At 63.0% G+C, this 18,997-nt stretch overlaps 1 protein-coding gene across 1 annotated transcript in view; it reads left to right on the plus strand.

Annotated features, from left to right (window-relative positions):
* The first annotated feature begins 1,377 nt into the window (after positions 1-1,377).
* KNDC1 (kinase non-catalytic C-lobe domain containing 1) overlaps positions 1,378-18,997 on the plus strand; it is a 46,414-nt gene continuing 28,794 nt past the window's right edge. Inside the window, exons 1-9 of the mRNA XM_090278808.1 lie at positions 1,378-1,526; positions 6,570-6,768; positions 7,183-7,241; positions 12,298-12,438; positions 13,029-13,146; positions 14,142-14,755; positions 15,622-15,736; positions 16,465-16,536; positions 16,634-16,695. Coding sequence (XP_090134934.1) covers positions 1,425-1,526; positions 6,570-6,768; positions 7,183-7,241; positions 12,298-12,438; positions 13,029-13,146; positions 14,142-14,755; positions 15,622-15,736; positions 16,465-16,536; positions 16,634-16,695 — 1,482 coding nt within the window. The 5' untranslated portion in view covers positions 1,378-1,424. The remainder of the gene's footprint in view (positions 1,527-6,569; positions 6,769-7,182; positions 7,242-12,297; positions 12,439-13,028; positions 13,147-14,141; positions 14,756-15,621; positions 15,737-16,464; positions 16,537-16,633; positions 16,696-18,997) is intronic.

Consider the following 18,997-nt stretch of genomic DNA (forward strand, 5'->3'; position numbering starts at 1 on the left):
GCGCAGCTGCAGCCGCAGGGTTCTGGGGCAGCCTCCTCTGAGACCCTGTATAGTGTCCGCAGAAACCTCAGGGATGGCAGGGCCAGGTCACAGGCCTTCTCTCCGATTCTGCTGCCTCTACCCCACTCCACCCACCCTGGCTGCTGCTCCCAGCTTCTAAATACCCCAGGATGGGGGAGGCTGCCCCCAACTTCTGCTCCAGGTGAGCTGGGTGGGCCCGAGGGTCAGCATCAGGCACAAGTAAAGCTGCCCAGCACCCATCCCGGCCACCAGCCTCAGGCCTCACTGCCCATCGGAGTCTCTGGTGACTTGGGAGCCCCTCCCATCCGTGGGTGTCACACACTGGGGCCCTGGGCTGCGCAACCTGACCCGAGGACAGGGGCTTTGAAGAGCTGGCCACAGCCCTGCCTGGTCACACAAGGAGCCTTCATGGAGCGCCTGCTGCGCCTGGCCAGGCTGGGCTGGGGGACAGGGCTGGCCACCCGGGGGAGACCTCACCCTCTGCTGCTCTGAGGGGCACTAGGGGGGCACCAGGCTCTTTGTCAGGCGGGGTGTGGGGGTTGGGTCCTGGCTCCTTGCCCATCCTCAGGCCTAGCCCCAGGCGGCTCACCCAGGTGCTGAGGACTGCCCGGTCAGGGGATCCTGATGAGCAGTGAAGGGCTGAACCGAGAACCGGCAGGACAGCCCCAGGGGGTGGGGGGCCTGGTCTTTGGGCTTCTGTCCCACACCCCACCGCTGGCTGGCCAGCTGCGGCTAAAGCTGTAACTGTTGGTCCCCAAATGGCTCCCGTGAGACCCGAACTCGAGCGCGGGGCTGACCACCCTCCAGCCCATCGGGCCCTGCCCGCCGCGCCCCACCCCGCCAGCCCGGGCCCTTCTGCAACGGCCACCCCCGCGGGGACTGCAGCAGCCTGGCCCGGGCCGGGGCCGAGGTGGGCAGGAACCGCTGGAGGACGGACGCCCCGCCCCGCGCCGCGCCCCAGGGGTGCGCCCCCGACCCCCCGCCCCCCCCCCGCCCCCCTCCTCCGCGTGCCTGGCTGGGCGCGACCCCCGGCGGCGCCTCTGGGAACAGCACGCGGGCTGCACTCCGGGCCCCGACCCGCCGCCGCGCATCCCCCACAAAGCGGCCCAGGTCCCTGCGGGAGCCTAGCGCCCGCCGGAGTGGGCGCGGCCTGGCGAGTGTCCGGCCTCCTGGGCGGCCCCAGGCGGCCCCGTCCCTGCTCGGGCGACACTGCGGCAGAGGCGCAGGCGGGGGCCGCGGGGGGCGGTGCGGGAGGCGTTGCCATGGCGCCGGGGCGCGCGTAGCCGGACCCGCGCAGAGGCCGCGGAGGACCCGGCGAGCCGGGCAGGGGCGCGTGTCGGGCGCGGGGCGCGGAGCGCGGAGCCAGCCGGGCCGGGGCTCCGTGCCGCCGGCGCGCTCGCAGGATGCAGGCCATGGACCCGGCCGCGGCGGATTTTTACGAGGAGCACGGCAAGGACCTGGACTTCTACGACTTCGAGCCGCTCCCCACCCTGCCTGAAGACGAGGTGAGCCTCCGGCCTCACGGTGGGCCTCCCCGCCGGCCACCTTCCCTGGCGGGGAGTCCCCGGAGACTGCCCCCCGCCCCCCACGCTCCTGCTCCTGGGCCAGGTCATGGCGGTAGGAGGATCCCCAGCTGGTCTCACCGCCCCCCACCGGCCTTAAACATTTTCTCCTGGAGGGGGCAGGACCCCTGGATGCTTCCCCGGCCGGCCTTGGGTGGGCTGTCCCCAAAGTTGAGGCTCTGCAAGGAGCGCACTCCCATCATCGGGGCCGGGAGGGGCGTCCGGGGGCGCACCCGGGGGCTCTGCAGCAGCCCTCCGAGGTCAGCAGGAGATGCCGGCGGAGCCCGGCTGGGCCGGATTGTTGAGGGGCTTGGGGGAGGCGTCAGGACTGGGGCTGCTTCCTGCTCCCAGGGTGAGCCCCGCCTCCAAGATGCGTAGGGGTCTCTTGTCACATGGGGTTTCTGGCCATTAACCTAGTCAGATGAGCACCGAGCCAGGCTGCCTGCCAGACAAGCCAGTCCCCACTTAGCCGGGTTGGTCCCCGGGGCTCTGGCTTCCCCGTAGTGTCCCATAGGCTCCCGTCAAAGGAATAAACTCCATGGCTGTGAACCCGCCAAGCCCTTCTGCAGGAGAGGTGACCCCAGAGGGTGCAGCCACACCCAGGAAGACCCTCTCATCTCCCGAGGCTGCTGAGCCTTCCAAGCCTCTAGCAGGCAGACGCCCGGGCCCTGGGCTTCCCTGCTCACTGCTGAGGGCCAGTGCCATGCAGCCAGGTGGATGCCTTCCCTTGGCATGGCTGGTGCTGGTGGAGATCCTCCATGTGCTGCCTCGGTGCAGAAGGGGCCCCTTGCCAGCCAGGACCCAGGCCTTTGACTCTCAGCCCGCCCCCCAGTCTGAAGCAGCTCAGCCCTTCCTCTGGGCAGCAGTCTGCCTCAGGAAGCCGCTGCTGGCTGAAGGGCGGCTGAGCAGTGCCCGGGGGCTGGAGCGGGCCCCCCCACCATGGTGACCTGGATTCGGTGAGAGGAGCTTCGGAGAGGAGAGGCAAGGGAACAAATAAACCTTTGCGTGTCTCCGTGGCTTGGATGGGGCCTGCATGGGCCCCAGAGGACGCGTTCCAGCGCGTTTACAGGAGACGCTTCCTGGACCGGCACGCAGCTGCTCACACTGATGGCCTCCTCTGTGCCAAGCACATCGAGCAGGGCTGGGGCCAGGGGGACTGAACAGCAGCCGGACTGGGCCCAAAGTGCCACCCAGCCAGTCTGCCTTCCTGCTGCAGCCTGGCACGCCCCAATGGGAGGTGCCCGTGGCACCCTCTGCAAGTGCATGGGGTCGGGGGTGCCCGCTGTCCTGCCGCCGAGACCCCTAGGTGAACTGGGCTGCCCCGGCTGTCCCACTACTGAGCACCCAGCAGGAAGGTCCGAGGGGCTCGTCTGACTTCTCGCCGCTCCGGAGAGACAGGTGCTGCTCTCCTAGGACAGGAGGCCGGTCCCCAGGGCCTGTCCCTGAGCTCCCCACTGCACCCACACACTTGGCTGGGTCGGTGTTGACGGTTTCCAGTCTACGTCAGGGACATGTGACTCTGCCTGCTACAGCAACACACAGTCAGGTGGCATCCGGAAAGCTATCCTGTGCAAAGTGAGGGAGGAGCCAGGCCCAGTGTCCCCTGGGCAGGCTTGCTGAAGAAGCCTGGGCGCCAGGACAGCGTGGCTCTGGGCAGCCCCAGGGAGGCGCAGTGGGCACCAGACCCAGGACCCTAACAAATCTCAGGGGTCCACCACTTGCAACAGCAGACTGTACAGAGAGGTCAAGAAATAGAAGCCTATGGACCCCAGCAGCCCCTGCAATGTCCCTCCCCGGTGTCACCTGAGAAAACCCAACAGCCCACGAGCACATGAAGACATGTGACGTCATCGTAGTGGAGCCCAGAAAACGCACCCGCTGTGAGTGCCTCTCCGAGGGCGCCAGGCTGGCGAGACCCAAAGAGCTGGACAGCGGCCCGCTCTCCCTGCTGGGGGCACGAGGGGGAACGGCCTTCAGAGAACAGTTTGGCGTCCTGTGGGAGGTGGAGGACGCGCAGCCTGTGTCCCCGCACCGTCACACGGCGTGTGTCCTGTGGGCGCCGACATGGGGGAGGACTCCGCTGGAACCCCCTGGCGCATGTGGTGAGGGGCTGGCACCACCCAGCAAGGCCTTGGAGGTTGCAGCCCGGCCGGTGCCTGGTCACCTGCAGGCAGGACCACGTGTCAGCCAAGGACGGGGCTTCAGGATCAGGCAAGACAGCAGCCAGGCAGAAGCCAGCTGTCCGGGCCCCACAGGGCCTCAGGACGAGGGCAGGCTGGGAAAGAAGGTGGCACACCAGTTTGGGGGAGGGGCGTGGCAGAGCGCCTCCTTCCCCAGTTCAGCAAGAACTTCCCAGCATCCGTGGGCAGCTGAGCATTGTCCTGGGCTTGGGGATCTGAAGGCAGATGGGGACCTGTCGCTGCCCAGAGGAGGGCACGGCTGGGGAGCCCTGAGCAGGAGGGACAGTCCCACTGGACCCTAGAGGTCCAGACGTCCGGAAGTGAGCTCAGAGCAGCCGGCAGCTGGAAAACCGAGGAGAGCTCCGTGGGGAGTCACAGTTACGCGCTAGGGGGCTCTTTAGGGCAAACAGGCAGACCCCCAGCGGGGCACTGCAGTGCTCCCCAGGCCTGGGGGTGTTGACAAACCTCAGCAGTGACTGCGCTCTGTTCCAGATGCCCTGGCTTCCCGTGGAGCCCTGGCTCAGGACCTGCCTGGGTCGGAGGCCTCGCTGAGGCAGAGCCCCGAATGGGCGCCCCACTGCAACCAGACGCCTTTTGGGTGGGAGTCGGCCCTGCCCAGCGTCCCGGGGCCTAGCCCTGGGGAGCAGCCCCCCACCCTGTCCCTCCTCCCAGCGGCACAGCTGACTGTGCACAACTGCAGGGTGGACGCTGCTCTTTCCTGCCCTGCCAGGGACAGGTCTCAGCGCTCCGGCCCACCGGCCACCCCATGGCCCACTCAGGCCCTGCGTGCTGAGGGATGGCGAGGGTGGCGCGCGAGGCCCGGCGGGGCCCAGGGTGGGGACCCCTCAGGGGGCCGGAGACCTCCTGCAGCACCCCTGTCCTCGCCCGCGCTGTGGCCGAGTCCCGCCTTCCCTTTGCAGCAGCGGGGCTCAGCCACAGGAAGCAACAACTCGGGACCCCAGCACGTCGCCTCATAAAATCACACAGAGAAGCCCCTGATAGCTGCCCCCACCATGCACAGGGGCGGGGGGGCGGGCAGGGCCCTGACCTGAGCAGGAAGTCAGGCGGTGGACCGGACTGCCTCCACGTGGCCTGTGCTCCCCTCTCAGCCGCACAGCCGCTCACCAGCTGTGTGGCCGGGGGGCCGGCGGCCATGTGTGTGCAGCGGGCATGCTCTGGCTTCATTCCCCTACAGCACAAACCCACATGGCCTTTGAATTGTGTTAGTGTGTGCCTTGTGTGCACATGTGCATGCACACGTGTCTGTAGTGTGAGGTATGTGTGTGCTATGCATTCATGCGTGCAGGTGCACACATGTCTGGTATACAGGTATGCATAGACATGTTTGCTTTCATGTTTATTTCTGTGTTTTGTGAGTATGTTTGCATGTGTGTGCTATGTGTAATATGTGTACAGGCGTATACACACACTTGTGTGGGTGTGCAGGTATGTATGCGTATGCATGTTTGGAGGTGTAGTGTGTGCAGGTGCACACACATTTGTGTTGTATGTGGGGGCATACAGGTGTTGTGTGTGTTTTCATGTGCTTGCATGCGTGTTTGTGGGTATGTATTGTTCGCGGTGTGCCCACATGTGTCATATGCATGAGCACTGTGGGTGCACGTGTGGTGTGTGTGTGCGGGGTGCCAGTGTGTGTGCGCGTGTGTGTGCAGAGCGCCAGGCTCTTTCGCCCAGCCCACAGGCATCACTGGAAGCACTGGGATCCCCCAAGGCCTGGGCAGGCTTGGGGTGTGGAGGCCCCAGTTGAGCCACATCAGAAAGACCTGCTGGCGGTGAACCTCAGTGTGGAAGCTGGGGTTTCTGGGCCCCGCCACTCCACTCTAACCATGTGCTCTGCTTCTTGTCCTGGCTCACGCCCAGCCCCCTTCCTCGCAGGGGCCCAGCTCTGGAACCCAGCCGGGGGCTCTCAGCTTCTGGAGCTGCGGGTCCCTGTGGCCGCTTCTTGAACCAGCTTCCACGAGCCCGCTTCCCTCCTCCACCCTCCCTGCCACCCCAGAGACAGAGCTGGAAGGGCCAGGGAGGGCACCACCAAGCCCCTCGCCGAGGCCAGGGGCAGAAGCAGACGGTGGCGTGGGCCAGAGCCCAGGACCTGGCCCGCACTCACACCCCCCGCGGTGCGGGTGTGTGTCACTGCGTGCGTGCACGTGATGGTGTGTCTGTGTGTAGACACGTGCATGTTGGTGACACAGTCATGGCTGGGCTCTTACCGGGTCAGGAGCCACTCAGATCCAGGGGTGACCTCCATGGGGGAGGCCCGGGGTCTGGCTGCATCCCCCGTGTGAACTGCCCAGAGCGAACGTCTGGCTGCTTTGCAGCCAGCGGGCCATGTGCGTGTAACTGCGTGTCCCGTGACTGTGCTGTGGGACACGTGCATCAGCCCGTTCCCAGCTCCCTGTGCACAGCTGCATCTTCCTGGGTGTGACTCCATCCCCCATTCTGACATCTCGTTCCTCCGCTCATGACCTAAAACCTCAGCACCTCTGCGTCCCCGTCCCTGGGCTGTGTGTGGTCAGCGATGTCTCAGCAAGCGGGTGACCCAGCGCATGGGACGCAGGGACAGAGGCCCAGGGCCTGGCACAGGTGTGAACACTGGGTCATCTCGCTAAGTGCTCTGCGGCTTCCAACATCCAGGGAACAGTGGGGGGGCTTCCTGTTGTTTCTTAAGCTCTCGCCTAAGACCTCATTCCTGACGAAAATGAAGCAGAGCCGCAGGCTGTCGGCTTCCCCAGAGTTAGCCTCGACGCGGGGTCCTGGGCGCCCCGGGTCAGCCAGGCTGTGTTGGCAGGAGAACGTGTCCCTGGCCGACATCCTCTCCCTGCGGGACAGCGGCCTCAGCGAGCAGGAGGCCTGGGCCGTGTGCCTGGAGTGCAGCCTGTCCATGCGGAGCGTCGCCCACTCGGCCATCTTCCAGACGCTGCTCATCACGCCCGACACCCTGGCCTTCAACACCAGCGGCAACGTGTGCTTCATGGAGCAGCTCAGCGGTGAGGCCTGGAGCCGTCCCTGAGCTGGGGACCGGCCCGCAGCCCTGGCTTCTGTGGCAACCCGGGGGGACCTGCAGCCCGTGGACTCGGGCCCCACTGGTGGGTGCTGGTCTCCGCAACCCCGTCACATGGCCCCTCAAAGGCCTGGGGGGCCACCGGCCCTGCAGAGAATGGGACGGGCTGCCCCGCCCCCGCCCCAAGGAAGGCACGAGCAGAGGGCGGGTGCCCTCAGCTCCCTCTTCTAGGAAGCCTGCACGCTTTTCTCCATCTTGGGACCCACGTTCCCACACTTGCAGGGTTTCTGTCCCCTCAAGGGGACAGAGAAGGGGCAGGAGGCAGAATCGGCCCCCAGGGAGCTCGGGGCTGGGGTCCCGCCACGGGCGCCTGATCAGTGTCTTCTCTTTCCTTCTCCAGATGACCCTGAGGGTACCTTTGTCCCCCCGGAGTTTGATGTGACTGGGAACACCTTTGAGGTATGTGACAGCGGGCGAGCCTTTTCAAGCAGGTGGCCTCATGGGAAAGGGCTTCAGTGGGGACAGTGCGGCAGGAGGTGGGGTCCCAGCCCGCTACCGCTGTCACCCGGCGGTCAGCTCGGGCTCCTGTGACAGTAGGGCGTGTGGACAAGGGTTGTCTTCACAGTTGGGTGTTTTCCAGAGTGTGAGTTTTCTGTTTAACACGGTAAGAGTGCCTGAAGTGACCGGCGGTGGCTGGCGGGAGCTGTCATGTCTGTGGACCAGCAGGAGGTTGCAGCCCCAAAAGAACAGTTCACGGGTGACCAACTCACTCTGGAGGTCACACACGGGCTGCGGCCACCAAGGCCCCCGGGAGGCCCCTCCTCAGCTGCGTGGACCCTGGACCCCTCAGCCCCGGGCCACAGGGCTCCCTCTGCACAGCCCTGCAGCATGGTGGGGACCTGTCTGTCCGTCCATCCAGCACGTCTGTCCACCGGGTGCCATGCTGGGCTCTGGGTCACAGGAGAGGATGGACACAAACCACTGCCCACCGTTTCCGTCTTCATGGCGCCCACAATCCCCTAAGATGGTGGAGAAAAATAAATCCATCGTTAGTGAAGAAACAGGGAATTACAAACTCAAAACTCTTCCCAGGGAAAGCCCATTAGCTTAGAGACTCAAGGTTGGTTTTCTGCCCCAAATAGGAGTTTCAGAGGGGCCCCTTCTGTGCTTAATTTTACTTTAAAATGAGCCCGTCTCAGGCCCCTGCCCTGGGAGGGTGCGTCCCAGCTCTGTGGACTGCAAGCCCCAGGCTCGTGGGTCTCAGGTGGACCCCACTGTCGGGTCTGAGGTGCTTTTGGACCTCACAGGTGAGAACCCTCCTCAGAATCTTTGTTCTGTGCACTGCCCGTCCCTGGTCCACGCGCAGCTTCTTTATTTTTTAATTGCATTTCTGGTGAGAGAACGCAGCTTAAATACCAACACCCTGGAAGTACCTCTGTCCCATGTCCCCCCCGCCCTGACCACGGGGACCAGTGACCTGCGACACCCTCTGCAGCTCTTCCCTCCTTCACGCGCCCGTACGGGTTCCTCAAAGCAGCGTTCTTCACTCATGCTGTGTTTACCTTTATGAAACGGTATCAGGCTGCATGGAATGTTCTGGAACTTCCTTAGATGTTTCTGCTGAGGCTCCTACACACGCCATAGGCGAATCGGCACACGTAACCGCAATTCTGGGGGCCGCTGCAGCCCTGCAGGCTCCGGCACCTCGTGGGTATGCTCCCAGCACCTTGGGGTGTTCCGTACAGCGTGGATCACTGTCATTGCCGTCCCGCATACGCCATGCTGAGGACTGAGTCACCCGTAACTGGGACTTCGTACCCTTGACCCGCGTCTCCCTGTTTCCCAGCCCCAACCCCAGGCGACCGCCTTTCTGCTGGGTCAGTGAGTTTGGCTTTTTCAAGCCCCGCGTCTGCGGGTGTCACACAGTATCTGCCGCTGTGGCTGGCTGCTGTCACTCAGCACGAGGCCCTGCAGGGCCACCCTTCTTCCTCCGTGCGCAGACACCACAAGGTCTGTCTCTCCACCCAGAGACCAGCGCCTGGTGGCTGCCTGAATGTCACTGCAGGGACCACGGCAGCCTGTGTCTCCTTCGGGTAACGACTTCATTCCTCTGGACCAACACCCAGGAGCGGAACCGCTGGGTCCCAAGGCAGCTGCCTTTTCCATTCTCTGCAGAAACACCACACTGCCTTCCCCGGTCTGCGTTCCCCCCAGCAGTGCGCAGGGGTCCCCTTTCTCCACGTCCTCACCAGCACTAGTTTCTTCTTTTCGATGACAGCCGTTCTGACAGGTGTGAGGTGACACCTCACTGTGGTTGTGACCAGCACCTCCCTGATGATGAGTGACGTTGAGCGTCCTTTCATGTGCCTGTCGGCTGTTTGTAGGTTTTTTCTGGAAAGTTGTCTATTCAGTTCCTCTGCCCATTTTTCAATCAGATTGCTCTATTGTTGCTGAGTTGTAAGAGTTCCTTACAGCTTCTGGGTGTTAACCACCTTCAGACGTGTGACCTGTAGGTATTTTCTTCCATCCTGTGGGTCATCTCTTCCTTCTATTACTGTTCGTGCGGAAGCTTTCCGGCTGGATGTGGTCCCGCTGCCCGGTTTTTTCTTCTGTGGCTCGCTCCCGTCTCCGCTGCCGCTGCGGACAGGCTCGTTTTCTCCTCGGGTACCTCGCTGAGGGCGGCTCTGCAGTCTGCAGTTTTACGGAACTCGGCGATTCGTTCTCACAGGCTCGGGTGGCGTTCAGGAATTTCTGTATGGAGGGTCGTACTGTCTGCACACAGAGACAGTTTTACTTCTCCCCCCCGCCACGTGGGTTTGCTCTCTTTCTCCCCCACTTTCCCAGTGGGGACTTCCCGTGAGTGGGCCGCCAGCCGCGGGCCCGTGGTCTCAAGGTTTTGTTAGCAACGTCGAGCTCCGTTCCGTCTGTAGCTCGTTTGCTGAGCGTTTCTGTCATGAGAGGATGTTGACTCTTGTCGGTGCATTTCCACGTCTGTCCAGGTGGCCGTGTGACTTTCCGCTTCCGTTTTGTTTATGCGCCGTGTCGTGTCCGTGGGTTTGCCGATGCGACCCAGCCTGCGTCCCCGCAGTGAACCCCTCCTGGCCGTGTAGGCTCTTCGGACGTGCTCTTGGGTTCCGGTTGCTGACGTTTTGTTGAGAATTTATACATTGACAGTCGTCGGGGGTATCAATCCTTTTAGTTGTAGTGCCAGTTGAGCTTTGATAGCGAGGTGGCACTGGAAGTGCTCCCTCCTCTTCGATTTTTTGGAAGAATTTAAAAAGGATTAAGTCTTCTTTAAATAATTGGCAGAATTCACCAGAGAAGCCCTCCGGTCCCGGGCTTCCCTTTGTTGGGAGGCTTCCGATCACTGGTTCCGGCTCCTTCCTAGTGACGGTCTGTCGGTTGCTAGTGACGTTCTGTGTGTTAGTTACTAGCGCAGGTCTGTCGGGTTGTCTGTGTCCTCGTGATCCAGTCTTGCTGGGTTGTATGTTTCTAGGAACTTATCTGTTCTTTCTGGTTGTCCAGTTTGCCCGTGTACATTTTCCCACCGTGTCTCCTACGATCCTCTGTATTTCTGCGGTATCAGTTGGAACGTTGCTTTGTTCGTTTCTGGTTTCATTTATTTATCCTGTTTTCCCAAGTTAGTCTAGATAAAGGGTCCACAGCCAGGACCCAGTTCTGTCTGCTTCCTGCTTGCCTCCCAGGTGGGCGTTACAGCTGCCGGGTCCCACGTGTGTGGCTGTAACCAGGTGCTTTTGTCCACGGCCAGATGCCACTTTGTGGTCAAAGGGGGCACCACATGGTGATGTCCGATCCCACCACCTTGCTGATGACCCCAGTATTTATTTCATTTTGTAAGACCGTCCTTCCCAAATTCTGCCATGTTAGTGCAGTTAGAATAAAATTCCAGCCATTTTGGGTTTGGGGAAAGTTCTACTTGGTTTTTTTAATCTGACAAATGTGGAGATGCACAGATGAAGGAGGACTTGCGCCCCAGTATCTGAGGCTGACAAAGAGCGCCACCTGGACCGGCGGGAGGCGGGGGGGCGGTGCGCGGCCAGCGCAGCAGCAACGGGAGGGGCTGCGTGCAGCACAGGGACGGGCTCTTTGTCAGCGGCCAGGGAGGTCGCGCTCCAGATGCCGCTGCGTCTGGCATGCACAGCAATTTCAAGTGGATTCAAGCTCTAAGTGCTTACAAATTATAAAAATACTACGAGCAGAAGAAAGCTGTTTTTATCACGTTGGGCTGAGGAAAGCCCTCCTAAGAAGCTACTGAAGAGAATTATCCGATTTCCCAAATTAAACATTAAAATTTCTGAATGTCAAAGACACGTGAACCAAGTTCAAAGACAGATGACAGGTGGAGAGCCCCGGGGCCAGCCCCCTGAACAGGCCCCGTCTGGGCCTGGGTGTGAGGAGGGGAATTGAAGCGGTGAGCGGAGCCAAGCGGGAGTCCCATCTCGCTCGTGGTTACATGCATGCAAACAGCCCGGGACCACGAGGCAGACGTGTGCGTGGTGGCAGGTCTGCACCCGCTGGCCGGATCAGTGCTGTATGGCAGCAGCAGGCAAGGTCACCGTGGATGAAACCACATCCACGAGCCGCTGCCGGAGTGGAGCCCTTGGCAAAGGGACACGGTGCGTAAGGACCACCACAGACCCGCAGGAGCTTCGGTCACCACAGCAAACATGGGGGCGCCAGCGCAGAGGGGATGGACCCCCGTGCCCCGCTGCGGAGACAGAAGGGTCCTGGGCAGGTGACCAGGGAAAACCAGACAGTACTGCAGTCCTGGAGAGAGCCGGTCGTGCTAGACGGGCCACAGGGGGCAAGGTGGGCCTGGATGGGGCTGCCAGGACCTCACCACGCAGTCACGCCGGGTCTGGCCCCAGAGGGGGTGTGACTGTGGGCCAGAGTGGGAACCCAGGGTGGGAAGTGGGGGACTGAGCCGGGGAAGGGAGCGCTGCCAGGCTTCCACTGTGCGTGGCGTGACCTGCCCTTGCAGAGCCACACGGCCCAGGGCCCTCTCCCGCGCCTCCCAGCCTCGCCGTGTGGTTCCTCTCTGGGCTCAGCTTCCTGTGGGTAAAGCGGGCATGACAGAGCCCCCGCATGCGTGTTCTGTGACAGCGCCCAGCCACCACGGGGCCTGTCCCAGGGAGCTTGGGCTAAAGAGCCCACACTCTTATGCACCCTGACTTTTTTTCTTGCTCATATCTGGTTTTTAAAGAATAGACCAAGAAATGGGAAGTTTCTGCCTTGGGAGACACAGCCGCCGTCCGGGGAGGACATCCAGTGGTCTGGGCCGGGGAGGGGCCAGGGGCCACGGGCTGGTGCTCTGGGGCCAGTGAGACCCAGGATCCTGGGCACGTGGCTCAGCCAGGACGGTCACTGCAGCAGGGGAGGCGGCCGTAAGGAGCAGACGTGGTCCCCAAACATACGTTCCTGGCCTGAGGGAGCCGCGGCTGTGGGGACAGGAACACACCTGCCCGTGGCACTGACAGGCTCTCGCGTGCCGCAGGCTCACATCTACTCCCTGGGGGCCACGCTGAAGGCCGCCCTCGAGTACGTGGCGGAGCCGGAGCCCAGGCTGAGCCACGACCTGGAGGCGCTCCTGGACCAGATGCAGGCGGAGGACCCTGGGGACCGGCCAGACCTCGAGGTAACACGTGGGCCGTCCCCTCCTCTCACCCCAGAGGCTGAGCCCCAGCCCTTCCACATGCCCGGCACCTTGGAGCCACACGTACGCTCTCACACCCACACACACTGCTCCTGCACGCTGCACACGTGCCACACACACCACACACGCACACAGGGCCCGCCTCGCCCCTGGCCCTGCCCCCGTCGCTCGGGCTCCTCCATCGCATTGTGTTTCAGCGATAACTGGTCTTTTCACACGTTTTGCGAGGAAGACGTTTGGCTTGTGATTCTCACGGCTGAACAGTCCCGATTTCCTGTTGCCCCAGACACACTGCGTTTTTATGCCAGAAAAGGGGCGTGGTGGGCGGGCCTCCGTGTGACGCGTCGTGTGTGCAGAGCGTCATCGCGTGGCGGGCGGGCGGGCCCCCGTGTGACGCGTCGTGTGTGCAGAGCGTCATCGCGTGGCGGGCGGGCGGGCCCCCGTGTGACGCGTCGTGTGTGCAGAGCGTCATCGCGTGGCGGGCGGGCGGGCCCCCGTGTGACGCGTCGTGCGTGCAGAGCGTCATCGCGTGGCGGGCGGGCGGGCCCCCGTGTGACGCCTCGTGTGTGCAGAGCGTCATCGCGCTGTGCGAGGAGAAGATGCAGCTCGCGTCCTCCTGCCGCCTGTGCCGCAGCCTCTCGGCCGTCGGAAGGAGGGTGCTTTCCATCGAGTCCTTTGGAGCTTTCCAAGGTGAGCATGCCGCACACATGCACATGCCTGCACACGCTTGCACGCGCACACACTCCCGGACGTGATGACACTCATATCCACTCACATGTACGCACATGAGTGTGCACAGACATGAACGCTGATCACGTATACTCACACCAGTGCGCTCACGTGAATGCGTTCACACTCACACGTGTGTGCAGACTTGTACACACCTAGTCATACTGCACCCTCACCCACACACACAGCACTCCCACTCACACACCACACACAATGTGCACACACACGCGCGCGCGCAGCAGAATCGTGCCGTGCAGACCCTGTGCCATCAGAGGTGGGAACCAAGGTGCTGATGAGGAACGGCTGAGCACAGGGCCGGACGCCTCTCGGTCCCCGGGGACGGGGGGAGACCATTGCCGCCGCGTCGGAGGGCACGTCACCTCCCCGCCCGCCAGCTGCTGCTGCGTACGGCGTCTGGGTTTCCACGGCTCTCGGGCTCACGGGCTCAGATCACGCTGTGAACAGGTGCCAGCGTCTGCTCTGCCCTGCGCCTCGGGGACGGGGCGTGGGGCGTCCACTGGGCCACGGCGGCTCTGACGCTGCAGCCCCGAGCTCCGCTGTGTGGCCGTAACAGAGCGGAGGAGAGAGTCCCCATGAGAGGGGCAGGGTGTCGGGCGGTCCTCAGGGAGACGGCCGGGCGGGGCTGCAGCGACACTTCATTGCTTCCTGTGGGGAGCTGCACTTCAGTCCTCACGGCAGAATGAGGTTTGCTTTGTGGGCGAGGTAATTAGACGGGGCTTCGGGGTCCCCGTGGGAGGCTGGCCCGGCCCAGCGGACCAGGCTGCCTGTTAATTAGCCGGGATTATGTGATTAATGAGGCAGGAGGACGGGCGTGTGACTGGTGGGGCCCAGCCCTGCAGGAGCGGCTTCACAGGTGGCCGTGGGGGGAGGGTGTGGGGGCACATCCGGGGCGCTGCCCCCGGCCGGAGGCCATGACCGGCCCTGCTTTGGTCCAGACGTCAGCGAGAGCACCTGGAGGAGCAGACCGGCTCTGAGAAGCACAGGGCCCAAGCGGCAGCCCGGGGACCACAGCGCCGGCCCAGAGGCCCCAGGCACCCCTCAGGGACGGTCTCAGCCCCCTACCTGCGACCACTGGGCCCCACCCTCCAAGCCTCCACTGTCGCCCCCTGTGGAAAACGGAGACGCCCAGGGCCCCGCAGAGAGGGGCCGCCTGAGGAAAGTGCCCACCGCCCCTCGCCTCCTGCCCGAGGGCCCCAAGGCCAGCGCCCTCTGCCTGCCACTGACCGGCGTGAAAGACCAGCTGCCCTCGTCTGAATCCTTCCCGCCAGACCCCAAGAAGGCCTTTCCTGAGTTGAAAAACGGCCTTTCTGGCTTCAGGGCCCAGCCCAAGCCCAGACCGTGGCTGGAGCGGGGACCTGAACCCCAGCAGGATGGGGCTCGAGGTGCCAGTCACCATGGAGACAGGGCACCCGGCCAGGGCCCTGTGGAGGAGGGCGGCCCACCGCCCACTGAGGACCCTGAAGATGCAGGCCGAGACCCAGGGGCGTCGGGGACCGATGAGCACATTCCAGAAGGAGCCGGGGAGCCAGCAAGTGCAGCCACAGAGCAGGTGGGCGACAGTGGGGCCCAGGGCCGGGGAGGGCCTCCCAGGCCTGGCGCTGCCCCCGCATCCACAGTGAGGGACAGGGGGCTCTGTTAGAAGCATGTTCTGGGAGTTGGGGGTGTGCTTAGCACCCCTGCAGGCACTCAGGGTGGCCCTTTATGGCCAAGGACACTGGGCAGAGCCTGGCCACACACACTGCCCTACTTGGCGCATGGCAAGTCGCTCCCTGGAACTGTGTCCCCACGAGCTCCTGGGACAGAGCCACCTGGCACCCCAACCCCATTGTGTCCAGGGACAGCACCAGGCCTGGTGTCGCAGTCCAGGGTGGCACCCAAACCCTCATTTCCCGCCAGGCTTTGGGGACCCAGGGGCCAGGGGGCGGGATCTGCGGTTGCGTTTTCGTCCCACCGGCACGCTCCTGCGGATGGTCTGCACGAAAAGCGTGTTAATGCCCATAGAACAAAGTCCACCCTGGAGGCGCGCGCAGACACGCAAGGGGTGCGGGGGGCCCAGGCACCGAGTCAGGGAAAGCTCACGCGCCCGACCCGGGACGCATTCACCTCCAGTCACGGCCGCCCCGCTGAGCAGTGTCCTCAGGACACGGTTCCCGTAGCCACCGGCTGTCCCCGACACTGCCACCCCCACCTCTGACCTTCGTGAATGACGCTGCTGTGCGTGTGGGGGTGCTCCGGGGTACGCGCCCAGAAGAGGGTCGCTGGGTCACAGGCAGCTCTGATTTTAACAGTCCCACTCCAGGGCACAGGATCCTGATGTGGACGTGGGGACGTTTCCTGGCCGATTTGTCAGGAGGGGTTGGCGTGGGTGGCAGGTCCTGAGTGTTTGACATGGTTCTCGCCTGTCGCCTCCCACAGGGTGTCTCCCTGCAGGACCTCCTGTCCACGCTGCGCCGGCCCTTCAAGGAGTATGAGCTGTGGGCACTGGCCCACGCCTGCCTCAGCGCCCTGCGCACCCACCGCTGGCTCCCAGGTGATGCCTGCTCTGCGGTTCCTTGTCTAGCCTGTGGGCTGTGTGAACACAGGGTTCACACCATGAGCTGGGGGCGCCCTGGGGGGCGTCTTCTCGGGACTCAAACAAAGGGAGGCGGGGGCAGCAGAGGGGCAGCAAAGGGCAGGTGCCCCACTGGCCCATACCCTCTGGACAGGGAGACACTGTCCCCAAGGAAGGGGGGATCTGGATGTTACACTGCTCTGTGGCCCCCCACATTCGACCGTGCGGACGGGGTGCGGGGCCCGCGGCCCCTCTGTGGTGTCAGCGTGTTGCAGGGAGGGGTGGTGAGGATAGCGCTGCCCTCTGGCTGCTCTTGAGTCTCGTGTCCTAGGCCTTTGGGCCCCCAGCCTCCTGCAGGACCCCTCCCGGGGGCGCGGCGTGTGGGTCAGTCCCCCCATCACCCTCCTCTTCCTCCAGCTGCTTTTTGTTTCCGGCTTCTTGCGCCCCAGCAGCCAGCTCCGGAGCAGGAGGGCAGCTCAGGGTCCCTGTGTCCTGTCCGCCTGGGCCGTCTGCCCGGTGCCTCTGGGGAGAGGAGGAGGCCAAGCCAGTGTCCCCTTTGCTGCATCCAGCAAGGGGTCCAGGGTCCTTGTGCCCCCGGATTGACCCAGGGGCCCTCTGGGTGGCAAGGGGGCTGCTCCCCCGCCGCCAGCCGCGTCCCTGCAGGCCTGCAGCGCGCCCAGCCGTCCTGACCTCGCCCTCCGTTGCAGCCTACCTGTGCCCGGACTCCGTGCTGGTGGCCGAGGACGGGGCCGTGCTCTTTGGGCCTCCCCCCGCCAACGGTAGGGCCGGGGCGTGGGCTCCCCCTCCAGCTGTGTTCCCGCATCAGCCGCCACGTGGAAAGGGGAGCTCAGCTGGGTTTGGGGTCTTGTCTTGTAGGCGCTTCCAACTCCTTCTTTCTGGCCCCCGAGGTTGCAGAGCAGAAGCTGGTGACTGAAAAGGTACCTGGCCTCCCGCCCCGTCCCATGGCCCCCTGCCCACCGCAGCCCACCCCGCCTCGGCGATGCCACCCCCTTCTGTCCAGAGGGCCTGAGGGGAGGAAGGGACAGACTCGGGCTCAGGGGGCCCCTGGCGGCCCCAGTGCAGCCCATGCGTCCGCACCCAGCCCAGCCGACCCAGGCAGCCTCCCCGGCCAGTGCCGCCCGGCCCTGGTTGGCGCTGGCGACGTCATCCCCAGAGAGGTCCTCTGCGGGGACAGCGCCAGGCAGCAAGCGCGGGCCCATCAGAAGCCACCGCTGAGCGCTCAGGGGCAGTCGCCCGTGTTAAATGGTACAACTTACAATCCAATGAATTCCCTTCAAAACCAAGGCAGAACTCCCGCTTCCAGGACAGTGGAGGGGTCACCGCTCCCTACTCCCCCCGGGTATAGCTGGGGCCCCCCGTTTCTAAGACAAGCACAGGAGGATGAGAGGACAGGATGGAGAGCAGTGCCAGCCGTGCCTCGCCTCACCGTGGAGACGCAGGGGCCCCAGCTCTCCAGCCAGAGGAAGGGGCCGCCGGCGGGGCCCAGGCCCACTCCACCCCCACCCATCAGTAACGAGGCCACCTCCACCCCAACATGTGACAGCAGCAGCTGGGAGCTGGTGCTCTCCCCACACCATCCAGCAGTGAGAAGGGACCCCCTCCTTGGGAGACAGTGGGGACTGGACTTCTGCCCCCACGGGGCAGTCATGAGGGTGGTGTTCCCTCTTCCTGCCCGAGTGGCATCAGGAAAGCCAGCTGAACAGCCATAATGTGAACATGTCCAGGTTTCTGGCAAAGATCAGCCGCCACACTGAGAACCAGGAGGGTCTCACACGAACGGAAACAGCGCTCGGTAGATGCTGGCACTGACCCTGGTTCACAGCGAGCACAGAGCTGAGGGCCGTGGTAGCACTCAGTGTCCAGGTGAGAAAGGGGTGAAGTCCCCACGGGGTTACCTGAGCTCCCACCTCAAAACCTAGGTGAGGAGCCAAGGAGACCCAGAGCAGAGGAGGGACATGGTAAAGATGGGAGCGGGGTCAGGCAAGCGACAGGAGAGGCCCCCGTGGAAGGAAGAGCTGGCTCTGGGGAAAGAGCGTGAGAGTAACAGACTTCTAGCAAAACCGACGGAGCAGAGAGGCCGCAGTGGCCAGCTCCAGGAGCAGCCGGCCAACCTCCGACCTACGTCGCTCACGAAAGGCACCAACTCTTCGAGACAAACCACCGCGGCTCGCCCACCGCGAAGCAGCCCTGCGACCACCAAGGAAATAGAATTTCTTATTGTAAAACTCTCAGAAAATAATCCCTCGGCCCAGATGGTTTGACGGGAGAGGCCTTCCCATGCTGCACATTCTGCCCCAGAGAACATGAGGACACACCCTGCTCCGTTTCACGAAGCTAACGTCACCCTGACACCAAAACCAGGCAAGGACGAGACAGGCAGACGTCTGTAATAAAACAGGCAGCCGGAGCTCAGCCACGTATGGAAAGAGCGGTGCGCCGTCCCAAAGGGGTTATTCAGGATCCAAGGCTGGTTCAGCCGCTGCCTGTCGGTCCGTGTCATCGAACACGGGAACCACCTAAGAGAGAAGCCCCGGTCACGTCAATGGGTGTAGAAAAAGCTCCAGGCAAGACTCAGCCCCCGTTCCTGACTTTTAAAAACTCAGAAAAGTAGAAATAGAAGAAACTTCCGCAATAAAAGCATCTAAAAAATGCCGCACAGCTACCGTTATGCTTAATGCTCAGGGACAGACTGAATGCCTGTCCCCTGAGCCCGGGAACTGGCCACTGTCACCCTCCCGCCCGCCTGAGTGCCACGCAGCAGTCATGCAGGCAAAGGGTGTCAGGGCCAGGAAGGAGGAATAGTGCTGTTAGCAGATGACAGTTTTCTACGTAGACAATGCCAGGGTATCCCAAGGGATCTACCAAAGAGCTCCGAGGCCTTGTAAGTGAGTTCTGAAAGACCACAGGGTATGTTGTGTTTTTGTACATTAGCAGTGAATGTGTGAACATCAAAATTTAAAAAATGTTAAAAAAAAAAAATTAAAAATGTTACATTTAATACCACTCCAGAGGATGAAATTCATAGAGGTAAGTCTAACAAAGCAGCTGCAGGACCTGTGACGAAAACTGCAAAATGCTGATGAAAGAAACCAAAGAAAATCTTCGGGACGGAGGGGCGGCTGGGCAAGGAGATCTTATACGTGACGTCAGAAGCACAATCCATAAATTTGCTCACACGAGGGAAAACATACATGGAACTTCATCAAAGTTAAAGACTGA

This window comes from Furipterus horrens, unplaced genomic scaffold (assembly GCF_987537825.1).
Source record: "Furipterus horrens unplaced genomic scaffold, mFurHor1.1.pri manual_scaffold_5, whole genome shotgun sequence".
NCBI classification, from domain to species: domain Eukaryota; kingdom Metazoa; phylum Chordata; class Mammalia; order Chiroptera; family Furipteridae; genus Furipterus; species Furipterus horrens.